Here is a 23,527-nt window from a genome sequence, read left to right as displayed (position 1 = left end):
AGACAGGAAGACGTGTGGAAAAAATAGAATAGTGATTGAGACACAAATGGGAGAGAGAAAGAGAGAGAGAGAGGAGAGAGAGAGAGACAGACAGACAGACAGACAGACAGACAGACAGACATCACAAGGTCATACACTTTCCAATATACTTGACGTACAGTATACACATCGGTTATATGTCAGATATGCCCTATTAACTCGAGAGAGGGTGCGCGGACACACACACACACACACACACACACACACACACACACACACACACACACACACACACACACACACACACACACACACACACACACACACACAGCATGTGTGAACTACCCCTGAGAAACACTGTTCATCGTCATCACTTTCTTTTCAATCAAAGAAGGCCTCTCTCTCTCTCTCTCTCTCCCTCTCTTTCTCCCCCTCCCTCTCTCTCCCCCTCCCTCTCTCTCTCTCGTGTCCCCATGTGTCTTTTAACGCACCAGGCGCTCGTGTTTTATTTATTTTCTAAGAGTATCTTTATATGTTTATGAAGATGTGTATTTGTATTATATTGTTTTGTCTACCCCGAGCACACATTTACAAATGCACAAATTCCAATTAATGTTTCATTGAAATGGTAGTAAATTATTGAATCCCACCCCCCCCCCCTCTCTCTCTCTCTTTCCCAGGGGTCTATGCTCCCTATAGTCAAGTGCTGAATCCATCTATTTTTCAATTTCACCTTTATTTCCTCAGCATCCATCCCAGATGAGCATGCTGCAGCCATCATCCATCCATCCACACACACACACACACACACACACACACACACACACACACACACACACACACACACACACACACACACACACACACACACACACACACACACACACACACACACACACACACACACACACACACGTGTGTGTGGTGTATCTGTTTCTATGTGTGAATGTATACACGTGTATGTATGTTAGAGCAGTTTGGACCCCCAAATGTATATATATGTGGCCGCGGGTGCGTGTGTGTGTGTATGTGTGTGTGCGTGTGTATGTGTGTGTGCGTGTGCGCGTGCGTGCGTGCGTGTGTGTGTGTGCGTGTGCTCACTCGTTGCCCCAGTCCAGGCGCACGGTGACGTGCCTCTTGACCTCTCGGCTCTGGTCCTGGGTCAGGTGACCGGAGAGCAGCTGTCTCCTCAGGTCAATCAGCTCGGTCATCACGTGACGCAGCTTGTAGAACAACTCCACCTTGTGTTTCTGATGGAGACAGACAGACAGACAGACAGACAGACAGACAGACAGACAGATTAGCAGAAATACCGTATACCACAGTATCTTGTTAGATACCGTATTACCGAAGTGGTTCACAAACTTTTTTTTTTTTTTTTGCCAGGGACCCCCAGAAGAGAACATTTAGGGTAAAAAACTAAAATTCTAAATAATTCAAAATTTTCCAAATATTTTTGATATTTGTCAAATATTTAAAAAAATAGCAGATGTACAAGCTCGCAGCACGGCACGAAGTGACCCCTCAGCCAAAAGTATACCCTGCGTACGTCACTGATCACATGACCTCAATCAATTATCCAGTTCTAGGCAACATAGAAGGGGGGGGGGGACTTTTTTCTTATTTCCAACAGCTCTAAGGTATATTAAAGACATAGTTCAATGTTGAAAATGAGTGGTATTCCCCTTTAAGTACAGTACTTGAGTATATGTACTCAGTTACTTTACACCACTGGCGGTATAGAAACATAATTTACACACAGAATAAACAATCACACTGAATATTGACTGACAGAAATCTGTTCAGATTTATGTGTACCATATTGTAAGAAATCATCACATTTCATAATATAACAATGCAACGTCATGTTTGTCCCGTGTCCTATTCACAAAGGACTACTATTATCAGAAGACCTCTGTGTTTGCCAAAATATGGTAAATTGTCCTGGAATAATTACATTACAAATGACAGAAATGGCCGATTCGCACAGGATTAAAATCACAGACATCCTCTGTAATTATTACAAATGACCAGAGGTCTCCCCAGGTAATACTAGCTCCGTGCGACTAGGGCTTGACCACATGCCACACTACTTTTAGATGTCTTGGTGTCCAAAGATTTGTCTCCATAATGATGTAATGCAGGGGTTCTCAAAGTGGGGTCCGGGGACCCCCAGGGGTCCTGGAGGGGGTCCCGGGCAAAGGCAGTTAATACAGCATCACACTCATTTTAACCACTTTATCCATATATACGTTGGCTATTCAAAAATAGCATGAAAAAAAAAATAATTTCGCGTTTTTTAACATAAATCTGCACTCCTGTGGGTCCCTGGCACAAAACATTTTCAGATGGGGGGTCCGCGGTCAAATGCATATCAATTTGTGGGTCCTTGACATGAAAAAGTTTGAGAACCACTGCTTTGCCATAATATCCCCTCCCAACATTGGCCTGTTACTCTTCATACTGTACATGCACACAACCCCAAACATTGTGACGCAGACAGACAGCAAGATGGAAGGTATGTAAGACATGCCTCCTGGCGGAGCTTTGCACTTTACGGAGCGCTCCTTAGGTAATTGGCATTCTGCAGCCAAAATGTACCTGGACAACAACTGGAAAAAGTAGCTGCACGCACACAGGCACACACACACACACACACACGCACACGCACACGCACACACACACACACACACACACACACACACACACACACACACACACACACACACATTGAGTCCGAAGTGCTGCCTATAGCTTGGTCTATTATTAGCCCACTCTAATCTGCTGGCAGGACACAGGGAGAGGAAATACTCTAAATGGACGTCCAGATGCTGTGGTGCTTCACACACACACGCGCGCGAGCATGCGAGCACGCGCGCAGACACAGACACACACACACACACACACACACACACACACACACACACACACACACACACACACACACACACACACACACACACACACACACACACACAGATGAAGATGGTACAAACTGAGGCACAAATGCACACAAGCAGGGATTCTTGAATACGCGCTCGCAATTGTTTTTACACCAAACACACACATACACACTGATACACACCACACAAAGAGGAGCGTTCACACGTGCAAGAAAGCATGCATGCGCGCGCACACGCACACGCACACACACACACACACACACACACACACACACACACACACACACACACACACACAGACACACACACACAAACATGTGCACAGGAAGATACTTAAAGCCTGTGGTTCTCAAACATTTTCATGTCAAGCCCAAATTCATATGTATTCGGCCGCGGACCCCCATCTGAAAAGACGTTGTGCCAGGGACCCCCATAAGAGTGTTAAAAATAAATAGAACATAAAAGAGGGTCAAAGTGGTTCATCTGGATCCTCAATTTGTTGGCGACCCCCCTGGGACCCTCCTCACGGACCCCTGGGGGGGTTCCAGGACCCCACTTTGAGACCCCACTGCTTCAGGCGTGCATGCAATGCACGGTAACGTGTACAAGTTCATGCACAAACATTCTCTCTCTCCATTTCTTCTTTCCTTTTTCCTTTCCTCTCTCTCTTTCTCCGTCTCCTCCGCCCGCCCACTCACTCCCCTTCCCCTCCCCCACCTCTGTGCACCTGAAGGGAGCTTTGTGGAAGTTACTGGAAAACAAAATAGGCTTTAAAGATTGCATAACTCTGCAGTGTCCAGGTCAGAATGGTTCAAGGTACGATAATAGCCTAGAATCATGTTGAATATTGTTTGTGCACCTGAAAACACAGCTAGCGCTTCACAACACTTTACTTTACTGACAAGTTTTGAAAAGTCTAACAGTTTTGGACATAATGTGAGGTTTCCACCTGACAGAGACGATATTCTTCAACACGGCCAACAAACCTACATACAGTAGAGTAGAGAATACCAGTGTAAATGAGTCAAAGTCGGCGAGGATGCAAATTGTCATCTGTCGTCCCTAACATATAACTGCATATAATAATATCCTATGAATCAGTGTTATGGGTGGGGCTAGGGGGGGTCTTTGAAATTAAAAAACTTGAGAACCACTGGTATAAACTACTACTACCTATAGACCACCGAAGTCCTGACGTCACTCGTTCATCCCCAGGTTCGTAAAGTAATTTTGCTATGGAGAATAACATTGGGTCATCTTAGAATCGTCTCATATAAGAATTGTGGTCCAAAAATAAACAAACTGTCTCGGCGATATTGTCAGGGAGGAGGTTCTGTATCGTTTATGATAGTCAGTCACTTATATTTGATACAGTCTGTTTCTGGCGAAAATGTAACTAATTCGGCGGAAGTAACATTATCGTTTTCTCACCGTCAGTTGATGCTTCATATCCATAAGAGTAAAACCGCCGGGGTCACTTGTTTATTTTTGGAACACAGTTCTTATTTGACGCGATATTAAAGACGTCTATGGGATTCAGAATGGGGATGGAAAACCGCGAACCAGGTAGACAAGCCAAGGATGTGTAAATTACGTCAGACTTCGGTGGTCTATACACAAATCCACGGAGCGCTGCCCTGTAGGTGGCGCCGCCATTGCTGCGGTGTCAGACTCGGTGTCAGACTCGATCTCGATTCACAAACCGTAAAACAAATACAAATATAGCTGCAAGCAGCGATAATACGGGGCCAGTGAGAGAGAGACAGACAGACATGGAAACTGGAGAGAGAGAGAGAGAGAGAGAGAGAGAGATGGAAACTGGAGAGAGAGAGAGAGAGAGAGAGAGAGAGAGAGAGAGAGAGAGACATGGAAACGGAATAGATTGAAGAGAGACATGGAAACGGAATAGATTGATGAGAGAGAGAGAGATGGAAACAGAATGGATAGATTGGACATCTCAACCTATTGCCATTAACAGGAATCGAACTCTCAACCTTCGGACTAGGATAAGGATAATTCCTTTTAACAGGTCGTTCATGAAAGTCCTTGTGGTCTTGTTTCCAATGAGAACTTGTGAGCAATTAGGGGTTAAGAGTCTTGCTCAGGGACAAATTTCATTTCATCGACGCATATGCTGGGATGGCCTGGAATCGAACCTGGGGCAACCAGGGCCTCTGGTTCCCTAGGCGTGCTCACTAACCACCCAGCTATGGCCGCCCCATGATAGGCTAATAGGCTGCAACACTACCTATAGTGCTATAGCTTTGTCCAGGCTGATGTTGTCTGTTGAAGATCATAAACTCTTGCCTTCTGTCATGAACCAAGCCAACACTAAGATCACTCGTTCACAAACCATTTACCAATAGAGAAATTGTATGTCTCCTCGCTACCGAAAACAGTGAAAGCAGCCGATCTACAAGCTCAGAAACACGTTGCTATCTGAAAAGTTTTGAGATTGTAGATCGGCTATTTTCAGAATGAAGTACGTCATACATTGAGAAATCGTACTGGCTGAGCTCTGGCCCCGTAATAATAGCACAATAAGACATGTATTCAATGATACAGTCATGTTGTTTGCAATTCAACTTAAATTAAGTCTGCATCAAGTGAGGCTTGAACTGGCGACCCTGAGATTGTGAGGCCTTCATTTAAGGGAGACGCCATTGGCCCAACAGATAAGTAACTGTGAAAAAGGAGATCACACAGATGATACAGTTTCACGCAAATAGCTGAAAAATCCTGGGTTTAAGTGTTTTTCAAACTGCTCAAAATTGCGGACAATCTAAGGGCGGAGCTTACTGGTCAAAGAGATAGATGTGTTCCTCATGAGTCAAGGCACATGTGTAAGCAAGTTTCACGACTTTCGGCCAAACGAGGCATGACTTATGCCCGTTTAAAGTCTGCCTTTTCAAAAAATTGCTATAGCGCCCCCTTTTGGCCAATTGGAGTGAGATTGGTTTCAGTGATATTTGGAATGACCCTGTACATTTCTGCCAAGTTTCAAAGAAATGTGAGTCTGCATGTATGTTTTAGGCACAGATGAATAATTTTCATAAAACTGTAATAGTTAAAATCTATCTCCTCCTGGGATTTTTGAGCAATCTGCACGAAACATTTTACACATGAACTTTGGACCACTGCCTACAAAAATTTCCAACGGATTTTCCATAAGTGAAAAAATGCAGAAGTTAGGAGCCAATGACTGTTTTTCATATAATTCAAAATGGTGGGCGATCTAAAGGTCAGAGGTCAAAAGTCAGACCACGAAAGTTGTCGGGCATGAAGAGACGCATGTGTGTATCGAAGTTTCATGGTTGTAGGTCAAACAGGGCATGAGTTGTACCTGTTCAAAGTTGGCACTTTCAATTGAGTGCTATAGCGCCACCCTTTGACGAATGAGTGTGAGAATTATTTCTTGGTAGTTTTTCATGAGCATCTACCATATGGCCGAGTTTCGTAAAAAGCGTATGCACGGTTAAGCCAGAACTGGCAAAAACAAGTATTTTTCAAACTGCTCAAAATTGCGGAAAATCTAAGGGCGGAGCTTAATGGTCAAATCGATACGTGTGTTCCTCATGAGTCAAGGCACATGTGTAAGCAAGTTTCACGACTTTCGGCCAAACGAGGCATGACTTATGCCTGTTTAAAGTCTGCCTTTTCAAAAAATTGCTATAGCGCCCCCTTTTGGCCAATTGGAGTAAGATTGGTTTCAGTGATATTTGGAATGACCCTGTACATTTCTGCAAAGTTTCAAAGAAATGTGAGTCTGCATGTATGTTTTAGGCACAGATGAATAATTTTCATAAAACTGTAATAGTTAAAATCTATCTCCTCCTGGGATTTTTGAGCAATCTGCACGAAACATTTTACACATGAACTTTGGACCACTGCCTACAAAAATTTCCAACGGATTTTCCATAAGTGAAAAAATGCAGAAGTTAGGAGCCAATGACTGTTTTTCATATAATTCAAAATGGTGGGCGATCTAAAGGTCAGAGGTCAAAAGTCAGACCACGAAAGTTGTCGGGCATGAAGAGACGCATGTGTGTATCGAAGTTTCATGGTTGTAGGTCAAACAGGGCATGAGTTGTACCTGTTCAAAGTTGGCACTTTCAATTGAGTGCTATAGCGCCACCCTTTGACGAATGAGTGTGAGAATTATTTCTTGGTAGTTTTTCATGAGCATCTACCATATGGCCGAGTTTCGTAAAAAGCGTATGCACGGTTAAGCCAGAACTGGCAAAAACAAGTATTTTTCAAACTGCTCAAAATTGCGGAAAATCTAAGGGCGGAGCTTAATGGTCAAATCGATACGTGTGTTCCTCATGAGTCAAGGCACATGTGTAAGCAAGTTTCACGACTTTCGGCCAAACGAGGCATGACTTATGCCTGTTTAAAGTCTGCCTTTTCAAAAAATTGCTATAGCGCCCCCTTTTGGCCAATTGGAGTAAGATTGGTTTCAGTGATATTTGGAATGACCCTGTACATTTCTGCAAAGTTTCAAAGAAATGTGAGTCTGCATGTATGTTTTAGGCACAGATGAATAATTTTCATAAAACTGTAATAGTTAAAATCTATCTCCTCCTGGGATTTTTGAGCAATCTGCACGAAACGTTTCGTACTTGAACTTTGGACCACTTTCTACAAAAATTTCCAACGGATTTTCCATAAGTGAAAAAATGCAGAAGTTAGGAGCCAATGACTGTTTTTCATATAATTCAAAATGGTGGGAGATCTAAAGGTCAGAGGTCAAAAGTCAGAGTGTGAAAGTTGTTAAGCATGAGGAGACGCATATGTGTATCCAAGTTTCATGGCTGTAGGTCAAACAGGGCATGAATTGTACCTGGTCAAAGTTGGCATTTTCAATTGAGTGCTATAGCGCCACCTTTGGACGAAAGATTGTGAGAATTATTTTTTGATCGTTTTTCATGACCATCTACCATATGGCCGAGTTTCATAAAAACCGACAGCGCGGTTCAGCCAGAACTGCGAAAAGTGGCAGAAGAAGAAGTGACAGAATAATGCGAATAACAATACGTGTCCAGAGCAGAGCTCTGGCCCCGTAAATATAGCTGCAAGCAGCGATAATACGGGGCCAGGAGAGAGAAAGAGAAATGATAATTCCTTTAACAGGTCAGTTCATGAAAGTCCTTGCGGTCTTGTTTCCAATGAGGGCCTGTGAGCAATTAGGGGTTAAGAGTCTTGCTCAGGGACAAATTTAATTTCATCGACACATTTGCTGACCTGGCCTGGAATCGTACCTGGGGCAACCAGAGCCTCTGGCTCCCTAGGCGGGCTCACTAACCACTCAGCTATGGCCGACCCTCAGAGAGAGAGAGAGAGAGAGAGAGAGAGAGAGAGAGAGAGAGAGAGAGAGAGAGAGAGAGAGAGAGAGAGAGAGAGAGAGAGAGAGAGAGAGAGAGAGAGAGAGAGAGAGAGAGAGAGAGAGAGATTGATTGAAGAGACAGAGAGAGAGACATGAAAACGGAATAGATTGAAGAGAGAGCCATGGAAACGGAATAGATTGAGTCATGTTTTTTGCAATTCAACTTAAATGAGTCTGCATCAAGTGAGGCTTGAACCGGCAACCTTGCGATCATCAGGCACGCTTAGGTAGCTGCAACACTACCTATAGTGCTATAGCTTTGTCCAGGCTGATATTGTCTGTTGAGGATCACCAACTCTTGCCTTCTGTCATGACCCAAGCCCCTGTTTCACTAACACTAAGATCACTCGTTCACAAACCATTTACCATTGAAGAAATTGTACATCTCCTCAGAACCAAAACTAGTGAAAGTAGCCGATCTACAAGCTCACAAACCATTAAAAGTTGTCAGATTGTACATCGGCTATTTTCACAATGAAGTATGTTATACATTGAAAAAACATACTCTCATTGCTATCTGAAAAGTTGTGAGATTGTAGATCAGCTGTATGTAAAAAACACTCAATTAAGTATTTCATGTTATCTTTAACAATTGCAGATGTATTCATTGATAGTCATGTTGTGTGAAATGCAACTTAGATGAAGTCTGCACCAAGTGAGGCTTGAACTGGTGACCTTCAGGTTGTGGGGCACACATTTAAGCGAGAAGCCACCAACAGACAAGAACCTGTGAAAAAGGAGATCACACAGATCATACAGTTTCACGCAAATAGCTGAAAAATCCTGGGTTTAAGTGTTTTTCAAACTGCTCAAGATTGCGGACAATCTAAGGGCGGTGCTTACTGGTCAACGTGATAGATGTGTTCCTCATTAGTCAAGGCACATGTGTAAGCAGGTCTAATGGCTGTCGGCCAAACGAGGCATGACTTTTGCCTATTTAAAGTTTCAATTTTCAAAAAATTGCTATAGCGCCCCCGTTTGACCAATTGGAGTAAGATTGGTTTCAGTGATATTTGGAATGGCCCTTTACATTTCTGCAAAGTTTCAAAGAATGGTAAGTCTGCATGTATGTGTTAGGGGCAGATGAATAATTGTCATAAAACTGCAATATTCATTGGCTCATTAAAGCTTCATTTTTTCACTTATGGAAGATATTTTGCAAACGTTTTTTGGTATAGGTCCAAAGTTCATGTGTAAAAAGTTTTGTGCAGATTACTCAAAAATCCCAGGAGGAGATAGGTTTTAACTGTTTTTCATATAATTCAAAATGGTGGGAGATCTAAAGGTCAGAGGTCAAAAGTCAGAGTGTGAAAGTTGTTCAGCATGAGGAGACGCATATGTGCATCGAAGTTTCATGGCTGTAGGTGAAACAGGGCATGAGTTGTACCTGTTCAAAGTTGTCATTTTCAACTGAGTGCTATAGCGCCACCTTTTGACGAAAGATTGTGAGATTTATTTTTTGATCGTTTTTCATGACCATCTATCATATGGCCGAGTTTCAGAAAAAGCGTATGCACGGTTCAGCCAGAACTGGCAAAAACGGCAGAAGAAGAAGAAGAAGAAGAAGAAGAAGAAGAAGAAGAAGAAGAAGAAGAAGAAGAAGAAATGGAAATATAGCTGCAAGCAGCAATGAGCGGTTTCGAGAAAACTGGGAGAGTGGCAGACTGGCAGACTGGCAGACTGGCAGACTGGCAGACTGTGACAGAGTGGCAGACTGGCAGACTCTGACAGAGTGGCAGACTGGCAGACTGGAAGACTGTGACAGAGTGGCAGACTGGCAGACTGGCAGACTGTGACAGACTGTGGCAGACTGGCAGACTGGCAGACAGACAGACTGTGGCAGACTGGCAGACTGGCAGACAGACAGACAGACAGACAGACAGACAGACAGACAGTGACAGAGTGGCAGAGTGGCAGACTGGCAGACTGTGACAGACTGGCAGACTGGCAGACTGTGACAGAGTGGCAGACTGTGACAGAGTGGCAAACTGGCAGACTGGCAGACTGTGACAGAGTGGCAGACTGGCAGACTGTGACAGAGTGGCAGACAGACAGACAGACAGACAGACAGACAGACAGACAGACAGACAGACAGACAGACAGACAGACAGACAGACAGACTGTGACAGAGTGGCAGAGTGGCAGACTGGCAGACAGACAGACAGACAGACAGACTGGCAGACTGTGACAGAGTGGCAGACTGGCAAACTGGCAGACAGACAGACTGTGGCAGACTGGCAGACTGGCAGACAGACAGACAGACAGACAGACAGTGACAGAGTGGCAGACTGGCAGACAGACAGACAGACTGTGACAGAGTGGCAGACTGGCAGACTGGCAGACTGGCAGACAGACAGACAGTGACAGAGTGGCAGACTGGCAGACTGGCAGACAGACAGACAGTGACAGAGTGGCAGACTGGCAGACAGACAGACTGTGACAGAGTGACAGAGTGGCAGACTGGCAGACAGACAGACAGTGACAGAGTGGCAGACTGGCAGACAGACAGACAGACAGACAGTGACAGAGTGGCAGACTGGCAGACAGACAGACAGTGACAGAGTGGCAGACAGACAGACAGACAGACAGACAGTGACAGAGTGGCAGACTGGCAGACAGACAGACAGACAGACAGACAGACAGACAGACAGACAGACAGACAGACAGACAGACAGACAGACAGACAGTGACAGAGTGGCAGACTGGCAGACAGACAGACAGTGACAGAGTGGCAGACTGGCAGACAGTGACAGAGTGGCAGACTGGCAGACAGTGACAGAGTGGCAGATTGGCAGACAGACAGTGACAGAGTGAGAGAGAGGCAGACAGACAGACAGGCTACCAGGAGTTTGTTTGTAACAAAGTATGAATTCCAAATAATGATCACCTCAATGCATTGTTGGGGACAGGGATCAAACCAGCGACCTATGGATTCACAGGCTGCCTCTCTTCTTATTGAACTAGAAATATAGCCTCCCTGATGGTGTCTGTTGATATCTATAGGTTTTTCAGTCCGTTATGAACCAAGCCTCTGTTTTGCTAACTACTCTAGATTACTGGTTGACAAATATTTAGCAATAAAGTTTTGTTTTGTGTTCTTGGAATGGAAAGTAGTGAAAATAGTTGATCTACAAGCTGACAATGTGTTGCTATCTGAAAAGTTGTGAGATTGTAGATTGGCTATTTTCACAAGAAAGTATGTTAATAAAATAAATAAACAACTCATCTCAAAAAAGCATTTCATGTTATTGTTTAAAAGTTGCACATGTCTGAATTAACAGGGTCATGTTTTGTACAATGCAATTTAAATGTAAACTGTAATCAGTGGGATTTGAACCAGGGACCTTCGGCACATGAGGCTCACACTCTACTGGTGGAGCTATTGAATCCACAGGATCAGACAGTGAGAAAGGAGAATCTAACAAAACAAAACAAAAGTGCGAATGAAGTACGTCATGCATTAAAAATAACTACTTTCAAGTATACATTTCTCGTTATTTTTAACAATTGCACATGCATTTATTGATACAGTCATGTTGTGTGCAATGCAATTATAAGTCTACATGAGGTGGGATTCGAACCGGCGACCCTGTGGTTTCAAGGCAATGATTAAGCGATCAAGCTATTGAACCAACACACCTGAACCTGTGAAAAAGGGCCTCAAACATTTATTTGACACAGTTTCACGCAAATTGCTCAGAAATCCTTGGTTTAAATGTTTTTCAAACTGCTCAATACATTTCGGAATGGAAACTAGTGAAAATAGTCGATCTACAAGCTCACAACGCGTTGCTATCTAAAAAGGTGTGAGATTGTAGATCAGCTATTTTCACAAGAAAGTATGTCATACATAAGAAACAACTACTCTCAAAAGCAATTCATGGTATTGTTTAAAAATTGCACATGTCTGAATTAACAGGGTCATGTTTTGTATAATGCAATTTAAATGTAAACTGTGACGAGTGGGGTTTGAACCGTGGACCTTTGGCACATGAGACTAACACTGTATTGATCAAGCTATTCGATCCACAGCCTTGGTCAGTGAGAAGGGAGAATCCAACAAAACAAAACAAAACAAAAGAGGGAATGAAGTACATCATACATTGAAAACAACTACTCTCAATAAGCGTTTCATTTAACAATTGCATGTTTATTCATTGATACAGTCATGTTGTGTGCAATGCAATTGAGTTGAGGTCTGCATGAGGTGAGATTTCAACCGGCGACCCTGTGGTATCAAGGCAGATGATTAAGCCATTGGGCCAACAGACCCTAACTGATGAAAAGGGAGTTCACACACATGACACACTTTCACGCAAATTGCTCAGAAATGCTGGATTTAAATGTTTTTCAAACTGCTCAAAATTGCAGACAATCTAAGGGCGGAGCTTACTGGTCAAAGTGATAGATATGTTCCTCATTGATACAGTCATGTTGTGTGCAATGCAATTATAATGAAGTCTACCTGAGGTGGGATTCGAACCAGCAACCCTGTGGTTTCAAGGCAGATGATTAAGCTATCAAGCTATTGAACCTACACACCTGAACTAGTGAAAAGGGAGTTCACACACATGACACACTTTCACGCAAATTGCTCAGAAATCCTGGATTTAAATGTTTTTCAAACTGCTCAAAATTGCAGACAATCTAAGGGCAGAGCTTACTGGTCAAAGTGATACATGTGTTCCTCATGAGTCAAGGCACATGTGTAAGCAGGTTTAACGGCTGTCGGCCAAACGAGGCATGACTTTTGCCTGTTTAAAGTTTGCATTTTCAAAAAATTGCTATAGCGCCCCCCTTTGACCAATTGGAGTAAGATTGGTTTCAGTGATACTTGGAATGACCTTCTACAATATTGCAAAGTGTCAAACAAATGCGAGTCTGCATGTATGTTTTAGGGGCAGATGAATAATTGTCATAAAACTGCAATTTTCATTGGCTTATAAAAGCTTAACGTTTTCACTTATGGAAAATCCGCTTGCTCACGTCTGTCGGCATTGGTCCAAAGTTCATGTGTATACAGTTTCGTAAAGATTGCTCAATCTGTACGAAGGAAGAGTCTTTTTTACTGCTTTTCATAGAATTCGAAATGGTGGGAGATCTAAAGGTCAGAGGTCAAAAGTCAGAGTGTGAAAGTTGTTAGGCATGAGGAGACGCATGTGTGCATCGAAGTTTCATGGCTGTGGGTCAAACAGGGCATGAGTTGTACCTGTTCAAAGTTGGCATATTTCAATTGAGTGCTACAGCGCCACCCTTTGGCCAATGTTTGTGAGTTTCGGGTTTTCGCCGTTTGGTATAGCCCTCTACCATATTGCCGAATTTCATAAAAAGTGACCACGCGGTTAGGCCAGAACTGGCAAAACCGGCGGAAGAATAATGAACTCTTACAGATGTAATAAGGCTTCGAGCCTATTGGCCTCGAAACCTTAATAATGCCAATAACAAAACGGGTCCATGCTGGAAGCCTGGCCCCGTAATTAAGCAAAATCTCACTCCAGGCCATGATATACAGTATGTCATTAGGCTATATCACAGCTTATTATTTTCTGTCAATTACACACCCCATGAAGGCTTGATAATTCAAGGAGATTTTTTTTTGTTTTTGTCGCATTCCTAAGCCAATAATTTAATACTCAGCAGGAGACTCTTTCGGTCATCAAATTATTGGCTCAGGAATGCCACAAAAACAAAACAAAATCTCCATGAATTCAAGGCTTCATGGGGTGTGCAATTGATAGAAAATAAGTAATTTTTTGGGTGAACTAGGGGGCATTGTTCTAACCCCCCATGTAAAATACTGGTGAATAACCACACTTGGGTGAGCTTTCAAACATAGGTCTTACTGGTAGACTTGGCTGACACAGACAGCACACTTCAGAGGCCCTTTAGCAGGTGCAGGAGATATCGGTAATCAGAACAGGTGCAAATAATGTTCCTAATCAGTAGCTGTTCTTTCACATAAAGACACTCTATTACAACCTCTACCCCTAAGCCTTTTACAAGAAAATATTCACACATCCACTTTGAACAGATGCAGGTGCATATAGTGACAAATGAAACAGTCATGAACAAAACTCCCGCACACTGGCTGCTCCTGCTCAGCAGCATCAATTCTATTCTGGTCCCTCTGGACCTTCGTCAAGAGTGTCTTGTAGAAAGAATCATCTCTACAAGAGAGCAGGTTTGCCCCGGCTGCCTCCGCAAACAAGGCGGTTGCTAAGCAACGTTTACAGTTAGATTGTTTTTTTTCCCTCCAACTTTGCTCGGCCAGTCTCGTATTTCCACAGCTTCCGTGGTTCTTTGCCGTTTCTGATACGATACTGGCACAGAAAACTCCACAAAATGTTATTGACACACCTTTGATGAGGAGTTTAAAATATAAGAAGCCAGTGGTTCTCAAGGTGGGGGACCCGCAGGGTTCCTTGAGGGGGAACCAAATGGATCCTTACAGGTCTGTAACTCTGAGAGTGTACAAAGGGAACCAAATGGATCCTTACAGGTGTGTATCTCTGAGAGTGTACAAAGGGAACCAAATGGACCCTTATAACTCCGAGAGTGACACCCTGCCAGAGAGAGAAAGAGAGAGAGAGAGAGAGAGAGAGGCCCTGATGCAACCTTGTCCAGATGTCTCATTCAATATCCACCACATGGACCTGTGGCACATCCCACAACCCAACACCTTGACCTTGAGTCTCTACCAGACAAAGCAGACAGGCCGTGTCATTGGCTCTCTGGGAGTTCAAAGCATCCTGGGAATCATGCGGTGTGAGCAGAATGTTTATTGCCCCCCCCCCCCCCACCACCACCAGTCCAACTGTTTGATCACAGACATGAGAAGAAAGACCATGATGAACGCTCTCTCTCTCTCTATGCAATGCTCTCAATCAACAAACATGACTGCCTATCAGCCTGGCTGTTGTTTAACTCATTAGACCTGAGGCCGATTCTAATGTCTTCTAAACCAGTGGTTCTCAAACCTTTTCGTGTCAAGGACCCCCAAAATGATATGTATTTGGCCGCGGACCCCCATCTCAAAATATGTTGTTCCAGGGACCCCCAGAGGCAAAGATTTGAGTTACAAATGTTGGATTTTAAAAATATATATTCAAAGATTTGCAAAAAAAAATCACAATTTTTTAAAAATAGCAGATCTACAAGCTCATAGCGCGGCACTCGGTGCCGCGCTATGAGCTTGTAGATCTGCTATTTTTGAATAGCCAAAGTATAAAAGGTTAAAACTATTGTGATGCTATATTAACACATTTTGCTGGGGACCCCCTGGAACCCCCCCAAGGACCCCTGGGGGTCCCCGGACCCCACTTTGAGAACCAATGTTCTAAACCCCAACAGGGTGTAGAGCCCGCCTACTGTATCCGAGTATCCGGTAATCTTGCCCGTGGTAAAAATCAAACACTAAGGTGGGCACGGCACAAAGTTATTGATTGCTTAAAAATAACAATAACACACAACACTTCTAGTTTGAGGGCAGTGCACTTTAGTGGAAACAGCGCAGCTACACCGCTACAGCATGAACATGGTGAACAGAATGAAAAGCAGAAAACCATGGCTTTTATAGCATTTTATTTTCCCAACTGTCTGTGTGGTCTAGTTAGGTACAGCCATCATTGGACAAACCTGCTCAATGTCAGCGGAATATCGCCAGTGGTGGGAAAAGTACTCAAATGTTTTACTTAAGTAAGAGTATCAAAACTGCAAGGTGGAAGACACTCTGTTACAAGTGAAAGTCCGAAATTCAAAGTAAAAGTACAAGAGTATTGGTATCAAAATGTACCAAAAGTAAAAGTACTAAAATGTTTGAAAATAGCAGATCTACAAGCTCACAACGCGTCGCGATGCGTTGTGGGGCTAATTGTGGTTAACGTATGTTTTATAATGTAATCATTTATATCTGCAAAGTAACTAGTAACTAAAATGTTCAAATAATTGCAGTAGAGTAGAAGTAAAAGCATAGACAATTGGAAATACTCCAGGAAAGTAAAAGTACCTCAAAATTACACTGAAGTACAGTACTTGAGTAAATGTACTTTGTTACTTTACACCAGTGAACATCACTCACACACCCACAATCAGGAACGCCACATTCACACGGCGACGTTTGAGGATCACAATACTTGGGAATAAGAGTGCCGTAAGATTTTGTTAGTGGCTGCATGAAACTCAAGAGATACATTGTGCTGGGTAGTTATCGGCCGAGTGTGTCAGTTAACCACCCTCTGGCCCAAGAGTTCATAGAAGTGTCATCTTCCTGTTCGCTGTAGGAAAACACATGACCCAGTGACCCAATAATGGAACGGAACCGAAGCCCAGTCAAGTTAACCCATTAAGACCTGGAACTGTGTCATTTTTAGATTTGAGCTAAAAAGCATTATTTTTACTCTTTGGGCTATTCAAAAATAGCAGATATACAAGCTCATAGCGCGGCACCGAGTGCCGCGCTACGAGCTTGTAGATCTGCTATTTTTGAAAAATCGTTAAAATGTGTGCAAATCTTTGAATAATATATATTTTTAAAGCGAACATTTTTAACTCAATCTTTGCCTCTGGGGGTCCCTAGAACAAAATATTTTGATGGGGGTCCGCGGCCAAATACATATAATTTTGGGGGTCCTTGACATGAAAAAGATTGAACACCACTGACATAGAAACGTACGTTTTTCAGAATACTGTTGAGATTTAGGAGACATGTAGAATCGGCTTCAGGTCTCAATGGGTTAATATTACATGGCTGTCTTGCCAGGTATACTGTGACAGGCATTTGAAAGCAGATCTCCACCAGGAAGCACGGCCAATAACAAAACTGACACCGTGACACGTTAACGTCTCTCTTCCTCTCTCTGAGTCCTGTGCGTCACATGTACTGGGACCGCCATGGGTCCTTGATGGGGTTCCAGGGGGGGGTCACCAACCAAATGATATATCATCAAATTCTGTGTAACCACTTTAACCCTACAGTATATACATTGGCTACGTTTGAGAACTACTAGTCTAGAAAACCTGTCACTGCGCATCTTCAGATGTGTGCCCGGAAAATAAGAGTAGAGGCTTTGAAAATAGCCAATAGGTGGCGCTCAGGTGGCGCAGTGGTAAAGTCCCTGCCCACCACCACCACGGAGGTTGTGGGTTCGAATCCACCGTGGTGCATCCGGCTTCCGTGTTCGGTGGAGGGAAAGCGGGCGGTGAGGATGATATTGGTCATTGCACGTACTCCGGACCTACAGGCTGGGGACAGCACCTGTCAGCGGGGAGTGTTGGGCGGGAGGAGTAGGACGAAGGCTCTACGTCCTCCTGGTGGGGGCTCCTGACTGGCAGGTGAGTCAGTAGGATACTGTATGACAGCAGTGACAACACAGAAATGTGTGTGGGGAGGAATTAATTGGCATAACGACTAAATAGCCAATGGCACGCACGCACACACACACACAGTAAATTGAAAGCCATTAAAAAATCTCTTGAGTATTCTAATAGGGTGTTATTTCATAATGACCACCCACCTTTTGCCCTTGGAGACCTTAATTAGAGAGCATGCGATCTGTGACTAATGTCACTTTGAACCGGACGGTCTTATGTTATTGAAGCTGACAGTTTGTAAATCAGCGGGGTCAACCCCAACAGCTCTGCTCCGAGCGCTGGAAGCTCTGACAAGTAGGTACTAGTACACAACGATATCTCTCAACATTATGGGTTATTATTTCTACAGTCCTACCAAAGTAACTAAGTACATTTACTCAAGTACTGTACTTAAGTACAATTAAGTACAGTACTTTTTCTACCACTGAGTCCTACAGTATTATGCTGACCTAGTGTTCCATGACATCTATGGAAAGTATCATGACATGGAATCAGCTGTTTGGGTCTTTTCCTGATGTATCCCTCTTCATCTCATTAGGTATCTTGATGGAATCAAAACATCACACCGCGCTGACGGTCTCCCCGTCGCCATGACAACGAAAGCAACAGCGACAACAGCATGTGATCACAGAAGCCATATGACACAGCACTAGTTGGAACCCTTCTTTTCTCTTAGACACACACCAATGCACGCACCCGCACACACAACACACACAGTCAATATTTCTCACATTTTCACACAAAAAAGAATGCTCTCTCCGCCTCTCTCTCTCTATTTTTCGCTCTCCCTCTCTCACACGCGCGCGCGCGCACACACACACACACACACACACACACACACACACACACACACACACACACACACACACACACACACACACACACACACACACACACACACACACACACACACACACACACACACACACAGTACGCACGGTGTCTACAATTCTATATATTTCTACATAATATTCTGCATATACATATTTGTAGATAAGTCATTGGTTACTTACAGGTAGAATATCAGCTCCCTCTTTACATCTCTGCTGGTCTTCTCTCCCTCTCTCCCTCCCTCTCTCTCCCTCTCTCTCTCTCCCACTCCTCTCTCTCTCTCTCTCTCTCTCTCTCTCTCTCTCTCTGATTAGACGGTAGCTAGCAGCTAACCTGGAATCTTCACCAGCACATGGAGGTAATCACAGGCTGTCAAACAGCTTGAGATCCCTCACAATGTAAATCTGCTCTCTCTCTCTCTCTCTCTCTCTCTCTCTCTCTCTCTCTCTCTCTCTCTCTCTCTCTCTCTCTCTCTCTCTCTCTCTCTCTCTCTCTCTCTCTCTCTCTCTCTCTCTCTCTCTCTCATATATCTATCTTGTGTCTTCTTGTGTCTGTGTCACGTTTTTCTGTCTGTTACTTAAAGGACGACTTCACCACTTTTCAACATATCTTCATATAATAGGTCCTCACCAATACTCATGATAAAATGGTAACAAAAAAAATCTAATCAGTCTGTGTCTCAGAGGAGGGCTGTAGACAGTTCAGAAACCCGTCTACCAGTGACATCATCGATGGGGAATCCAAGCTAATAGAAACTGCAGGCTTTGTATTCCTGGAAAGTTGCAATGCAATAATAGATCCCATTGTTCTCGCCTTAATAAAAATCTGAATTAAAAAATTGTAATATTTTTGGGAAAAAAACGATGATGTCACTGGTAGACGGGTTTCTGGACTGTCCACAGCCCTCCTATGAGACACAGACCAAGTAGAAAAAAATTGTATCATTTTATCATGAGCATTGGTGAGGACCTATTATATGAAGATATGTTGAAAAGTGGTGAAGTCGTCCTTTAAAGTATCTATCATTCTCTGTCCTCTGTCTCTGTCTTATGTACAGTACGCAATACTGTATGCTACTGTACATGTTTTGCTGAGATCCTGTCCCTGTCCCTGTCTCTGTCTCTGTCTCTGTCCCTGTCCCTGTCCCTGTCTCTGTCTCTGTCTCTGTCCCTGTCCCTGTCCCTGTCCCTGTCCCTGTCTCTGTCTCTGTCCCTGTCCCTGTCCCTGTCCCTGTCTCTGTCTCTGTCCCTGTCCCTGTCCCTGTCTCTGTCTCTGTCTCTGTCTCTGTCCCTGTCCCTGTCCCTGTCCCTGTCCCTGTCCCTGTCCCTGTCCCTGTCCCTGTCCCTGTCCCTGTCCCTGTCTCTGTCTCTGTCTCTGTCTCTGTCTCTGTCTCTGTCTCTGTCCCTGTCCCTGTCCCTGTCTCTGTCCCTGTCCCTGTCCCTGTCCCTGTCCCTGTCCCTGTCCCTGTCCCTGTCTCTGTCTCTGTCTCTGTCCCTGTCCCTGTCTCTGTCTCTGTCTCTGTCCCTGTCCCTGTCCCTGTCCCTGTCTCTGTCTCTGTCTCTGTCTCTGTCTCTGTCCCTGTCCCTGTCCCTGTCCCTGTCCCTGTCTCTGTCTCTGTCTCTGTCTCTGTCCCTGTCCCTGTCCCTGTCCCTGTCTCTGTCTCTGTCTCTGTCTCTGTCCCTGTCCCTGTCTCTGTCCCTGTCCATGTCTCTGTCCCTGTCTCTGTCCCTGTCTCTGTCTCTGTCTCTGTCCCTGTCCCTGTCCCTGTCCCTGTCTCTGTCTCTGTCTCTGTCTCTGTCTCTGTCTCTGTCCCTGTCCCTGTCTCTGTCCCTGTCCCTGTCCCTGTCCCTGTCCCTGTCTCTGTCTCTGTCTCTGTCTCTGTCCCTGTCCCTGTCCCTGTCCCTGTCTCTGTCTCTGTCTCTGTCCCTGTCCCTGTCCCTGTCTCTGTCTCTGTCTCTGTCTCTGTCCCTGTCCCTGTCCCTGTCCCTGTCTCTGTCTCTGTCTCTGTCCCTGTCCCTGTCCCTGTCTCTGTCTCTGTCTCTGTCTCTGTCTCTGTCCCTGTCCCTGTCTCTGTCTCTGTCTCTGTCTCTGTCCCTGTCTCTCATACAACACTGTGTTGTATGATGCAGTGCATCAAGTTCAAAATCCAAAATTGAAGTTCAAAATTCACCAAAATATGATGAATTTGAACAATGTATTTTGGACCCTGGATATACTGTAAAGCCAGGGGTCTTGGGGGTCCTTGACATGAAAAGGTTGGAGAACCACTGACATACAGCAACGTATGTTTTTCAGAAAACTGTTAGGATTTAGAAGACATTTTGTAGAGTCGGTGTCATTTTAGGTTTTTGCGTTGGCAATTCAAAAATAGACACAAGCTCACAGCGAGCTCGTAGCCTACATCTGCTATTTGTTTGACATTCTTGAAAAATCTTGAAAGTGTGAGAACCACTGATTTAGAAGACATTGTGTAGAATCCGCCTCAGGTGTTAATGGGTGAATGAATAATCAGGTGTAGTTGTGTGACATGCTCTCTGCTCTCTCTATGGACCCCCACACACCATGGGCCCCAGTGCAGCCAACCACACTGCCTGCACTGTCTATATTTACAACACTTATATACCACACCACTACATGACAAGCAGTAATGAATGCTAGGTCAAACCCACAAGTTCCAGAGAGAATGTTTGTTTTGAAACAAAGCCCAGGGCTTGAGAGAAGACAGACGAGGGATTTTTATGTAAATGTATGAGGAGGGCAAGACTTGAGGAACAGACAACCCACGCTCACAAAACAAAACCAAACAAACAAAACTAAAATTCAGGAGGTACGCAACGTGTCGCAGTTGTGAGCTTGTAGATCCGCTATTTTCAGAGCGCAACACCCAAGCGCAACCAAACATAAAATGACTTGTCTTTTAATTCTACTGGATCTCTTCTCTCACTAACATTTTAGTCTAGTTTTTATTGTCTCCGCCAGGCCGAAAGGCATGGCGAGAGAGTATGTTTTACCCCCTGTCCGTCCGTCCGTCCGTCCGTCCGTCCGTCCGTCCGTCCGTCCGTCCGTCCGTGTGTGTCATTCTGTCTTGTCTGTGTACAGCTAATCTCTGGCACCGTTGGCTTGATCGCAGCGAAACTGTGCACACACAGTCCCTGGATGCCAAAGCCGAACCTCTGCTCCAAATTTTTCACATGGGCCTAGCGCCACCAGGAGGCCGATTTGTGCAAAACACATTTTTGAACAGTACTCCTACAAATTTTGTCCAAAAGTCCCCCAAATCGGTACACAGTATCTCTATAGTCATTAAAAGAAACGGCTCATTTCAGATTTTTCATACTCCATCCTGATTGGCAAAAATTGTCTTTCAAAGTTTGCAGGAGTACTCTGTTTCGAACAAAATGCCTCAAATCATGAACACAGCATGCAATTTCCGTGAAATTTTGCACACACATTCCCATTAGGCCGATGTTCAAATCAGCCTCATGGTGGCGCTGTAACAGGCCGATTCGTGTTTTTACCTATAACTGCACCGATCAGTGTAAAACTTTGTATGCACACTCTCTAGAGGCCAAGGACAAACCTTTGACCTGCATTTTTCACATTTGCCTTTTATAGCGCCACCAGGAGGCAGACTTATGTAAAACAATTTTTTTGATATTAAGCCTTCATATTTGATCCAAATTTCACGCAAATTGGTACACATGATCTCTATAGTCATGTGATCAAGACGGATCTGTTTGATTTTTCATATGCCATCCTGATTGGCTAACATTGACATGTAATGTTTGCAGGAGTGGCCCGTTTTGAACAAAACGCCGCAAATCATGAATGCAGCGTCCGATTACGGTGAAACTTTGAACGCACATTCACACTATGTTGAGGAACAAATGCCACCCTTTTAACATTGGCCTGTTATAGCGCCACCAGCAGGTCAAATTTAGCAAAACACATTTTTAGAACAAAATGCCTCAAATCATGCATGCAGTGTCCGATTGCCGTGCAAGGCCTAGGAATAAATGGCATCCTTTTCACATTGGCCTATTACAGCGCCACCAGGAGGCCATAATAACCTACCTGACCTGGCGGAGACTTGTGCTCCAAGGAGCACTTTTTCTAGTTTGTTGATGAAATTGTCAATATATTAAGTCTAGTTTTAGTCGTCGTAGCTTAGTTTTTATTTAGTTTTTGTCAGTGAAAAAAGGTAGTCAACGAACATTTTTCGTCTTGGTTTTAGCCGACGAAATCAACACTGCAAGACCCTGAACCTGCTGCCGATAACCTCGCATTGTTCTACGTGCACAAGTACACTAAAACCAGTGGTTGTAGGGCTGCCAGTCAACGAGTGTACATGGCAACATGCTGACATGATATGTCTGCAACCTAAACAAATCAATTCCTATTTATTTCTTCTACTTTGGAACATGGCCTATGTTGTGTCCTGTATGGGCTCTGCCTCCAGTCCACTCAATCTGATGACATACCTTGTCTCTCTCACACACACACACACACACACACACACACACACACACACACACACACACACACACACACACACACACACACACACACACACACACACACACACACACACACACACACACACACACACACATACCTCTGCTTACACTGTTTTGAGTCATCTTTAGGTCAGTTTCAGTTTCAGTGTTAGAAATAAGCCAACCCACCTTGAAAAACAAGCCAAACCGAGCCCATATATTCCTAATAAAAAATATTAGATGCATATATCATTACAATTTCTATGTAGGTCTATAACGACTTATGTTTTACGCATACTTGAGCCAGGGCTTAATAAGTAGAGACTCCGATTCTGTCACTCAATGTGATTCACACTCCTCCCCAAACCTATGGGGAATTATAGTATATACATCAAAGAAATGTCGGCTTGTTAGATTTGCCAAAGAAGCCACCGCATTTTTAAAACTAGCTACCAAAAGAAACGCAACCCGCAACTCTGGAAAAAAAGAAGAATTGAGGTAAATGAGCACATAAATCCATGTGCTTTATATTTGACTGTATATTGTTAATTATATCAACCACC

At 44.0% G+C, this 23,527-nt stretch overlaps 1 protein-coding gene across 1 annotated transcript in view; it reads right to left on the bottom strand.

The window, feature by feature from the left end:
- The window catches only part of LOC311048429 (dedicator of cytokinesis protein 3-like), a gene marked incomplete at its 3' end in the record, with an annotated part of 256,583 nt that overhangs the window by 53,862 nt on the left and 179,194 nt on the right, over window positions 1-23,527 (bottom strand). The window contains exon 6 of the mRNA XM_084061687.1: window positions 1,081-1,229. Within this exon, the coding sequence (XP_083917813.1) occupies window positions 1,081-1,229 (149 nt within the window). The remainder of the gene's footprint in view (window positions 1-1,080; window positions 1,230-23,527) is intronic.

The sequence above is a fragment of the Gymnoscopelus microlampas genome (assembly GCF_963454915.1).
Source record: "Gymnoscopelus microlampas genome assembly, chromosome: 7".
Classification (NCBI taxonomy): domain Eukaryota; kingdom Metazoa; phylum Chordata; class Actinopteri; order Myctophiformes; family Myctophidae; genus Gymnoscopelus; species Gymnoscopelus microlampas.
This window is presented reverse-complemented; position numbering and strand designations above follow the sequence as displayed.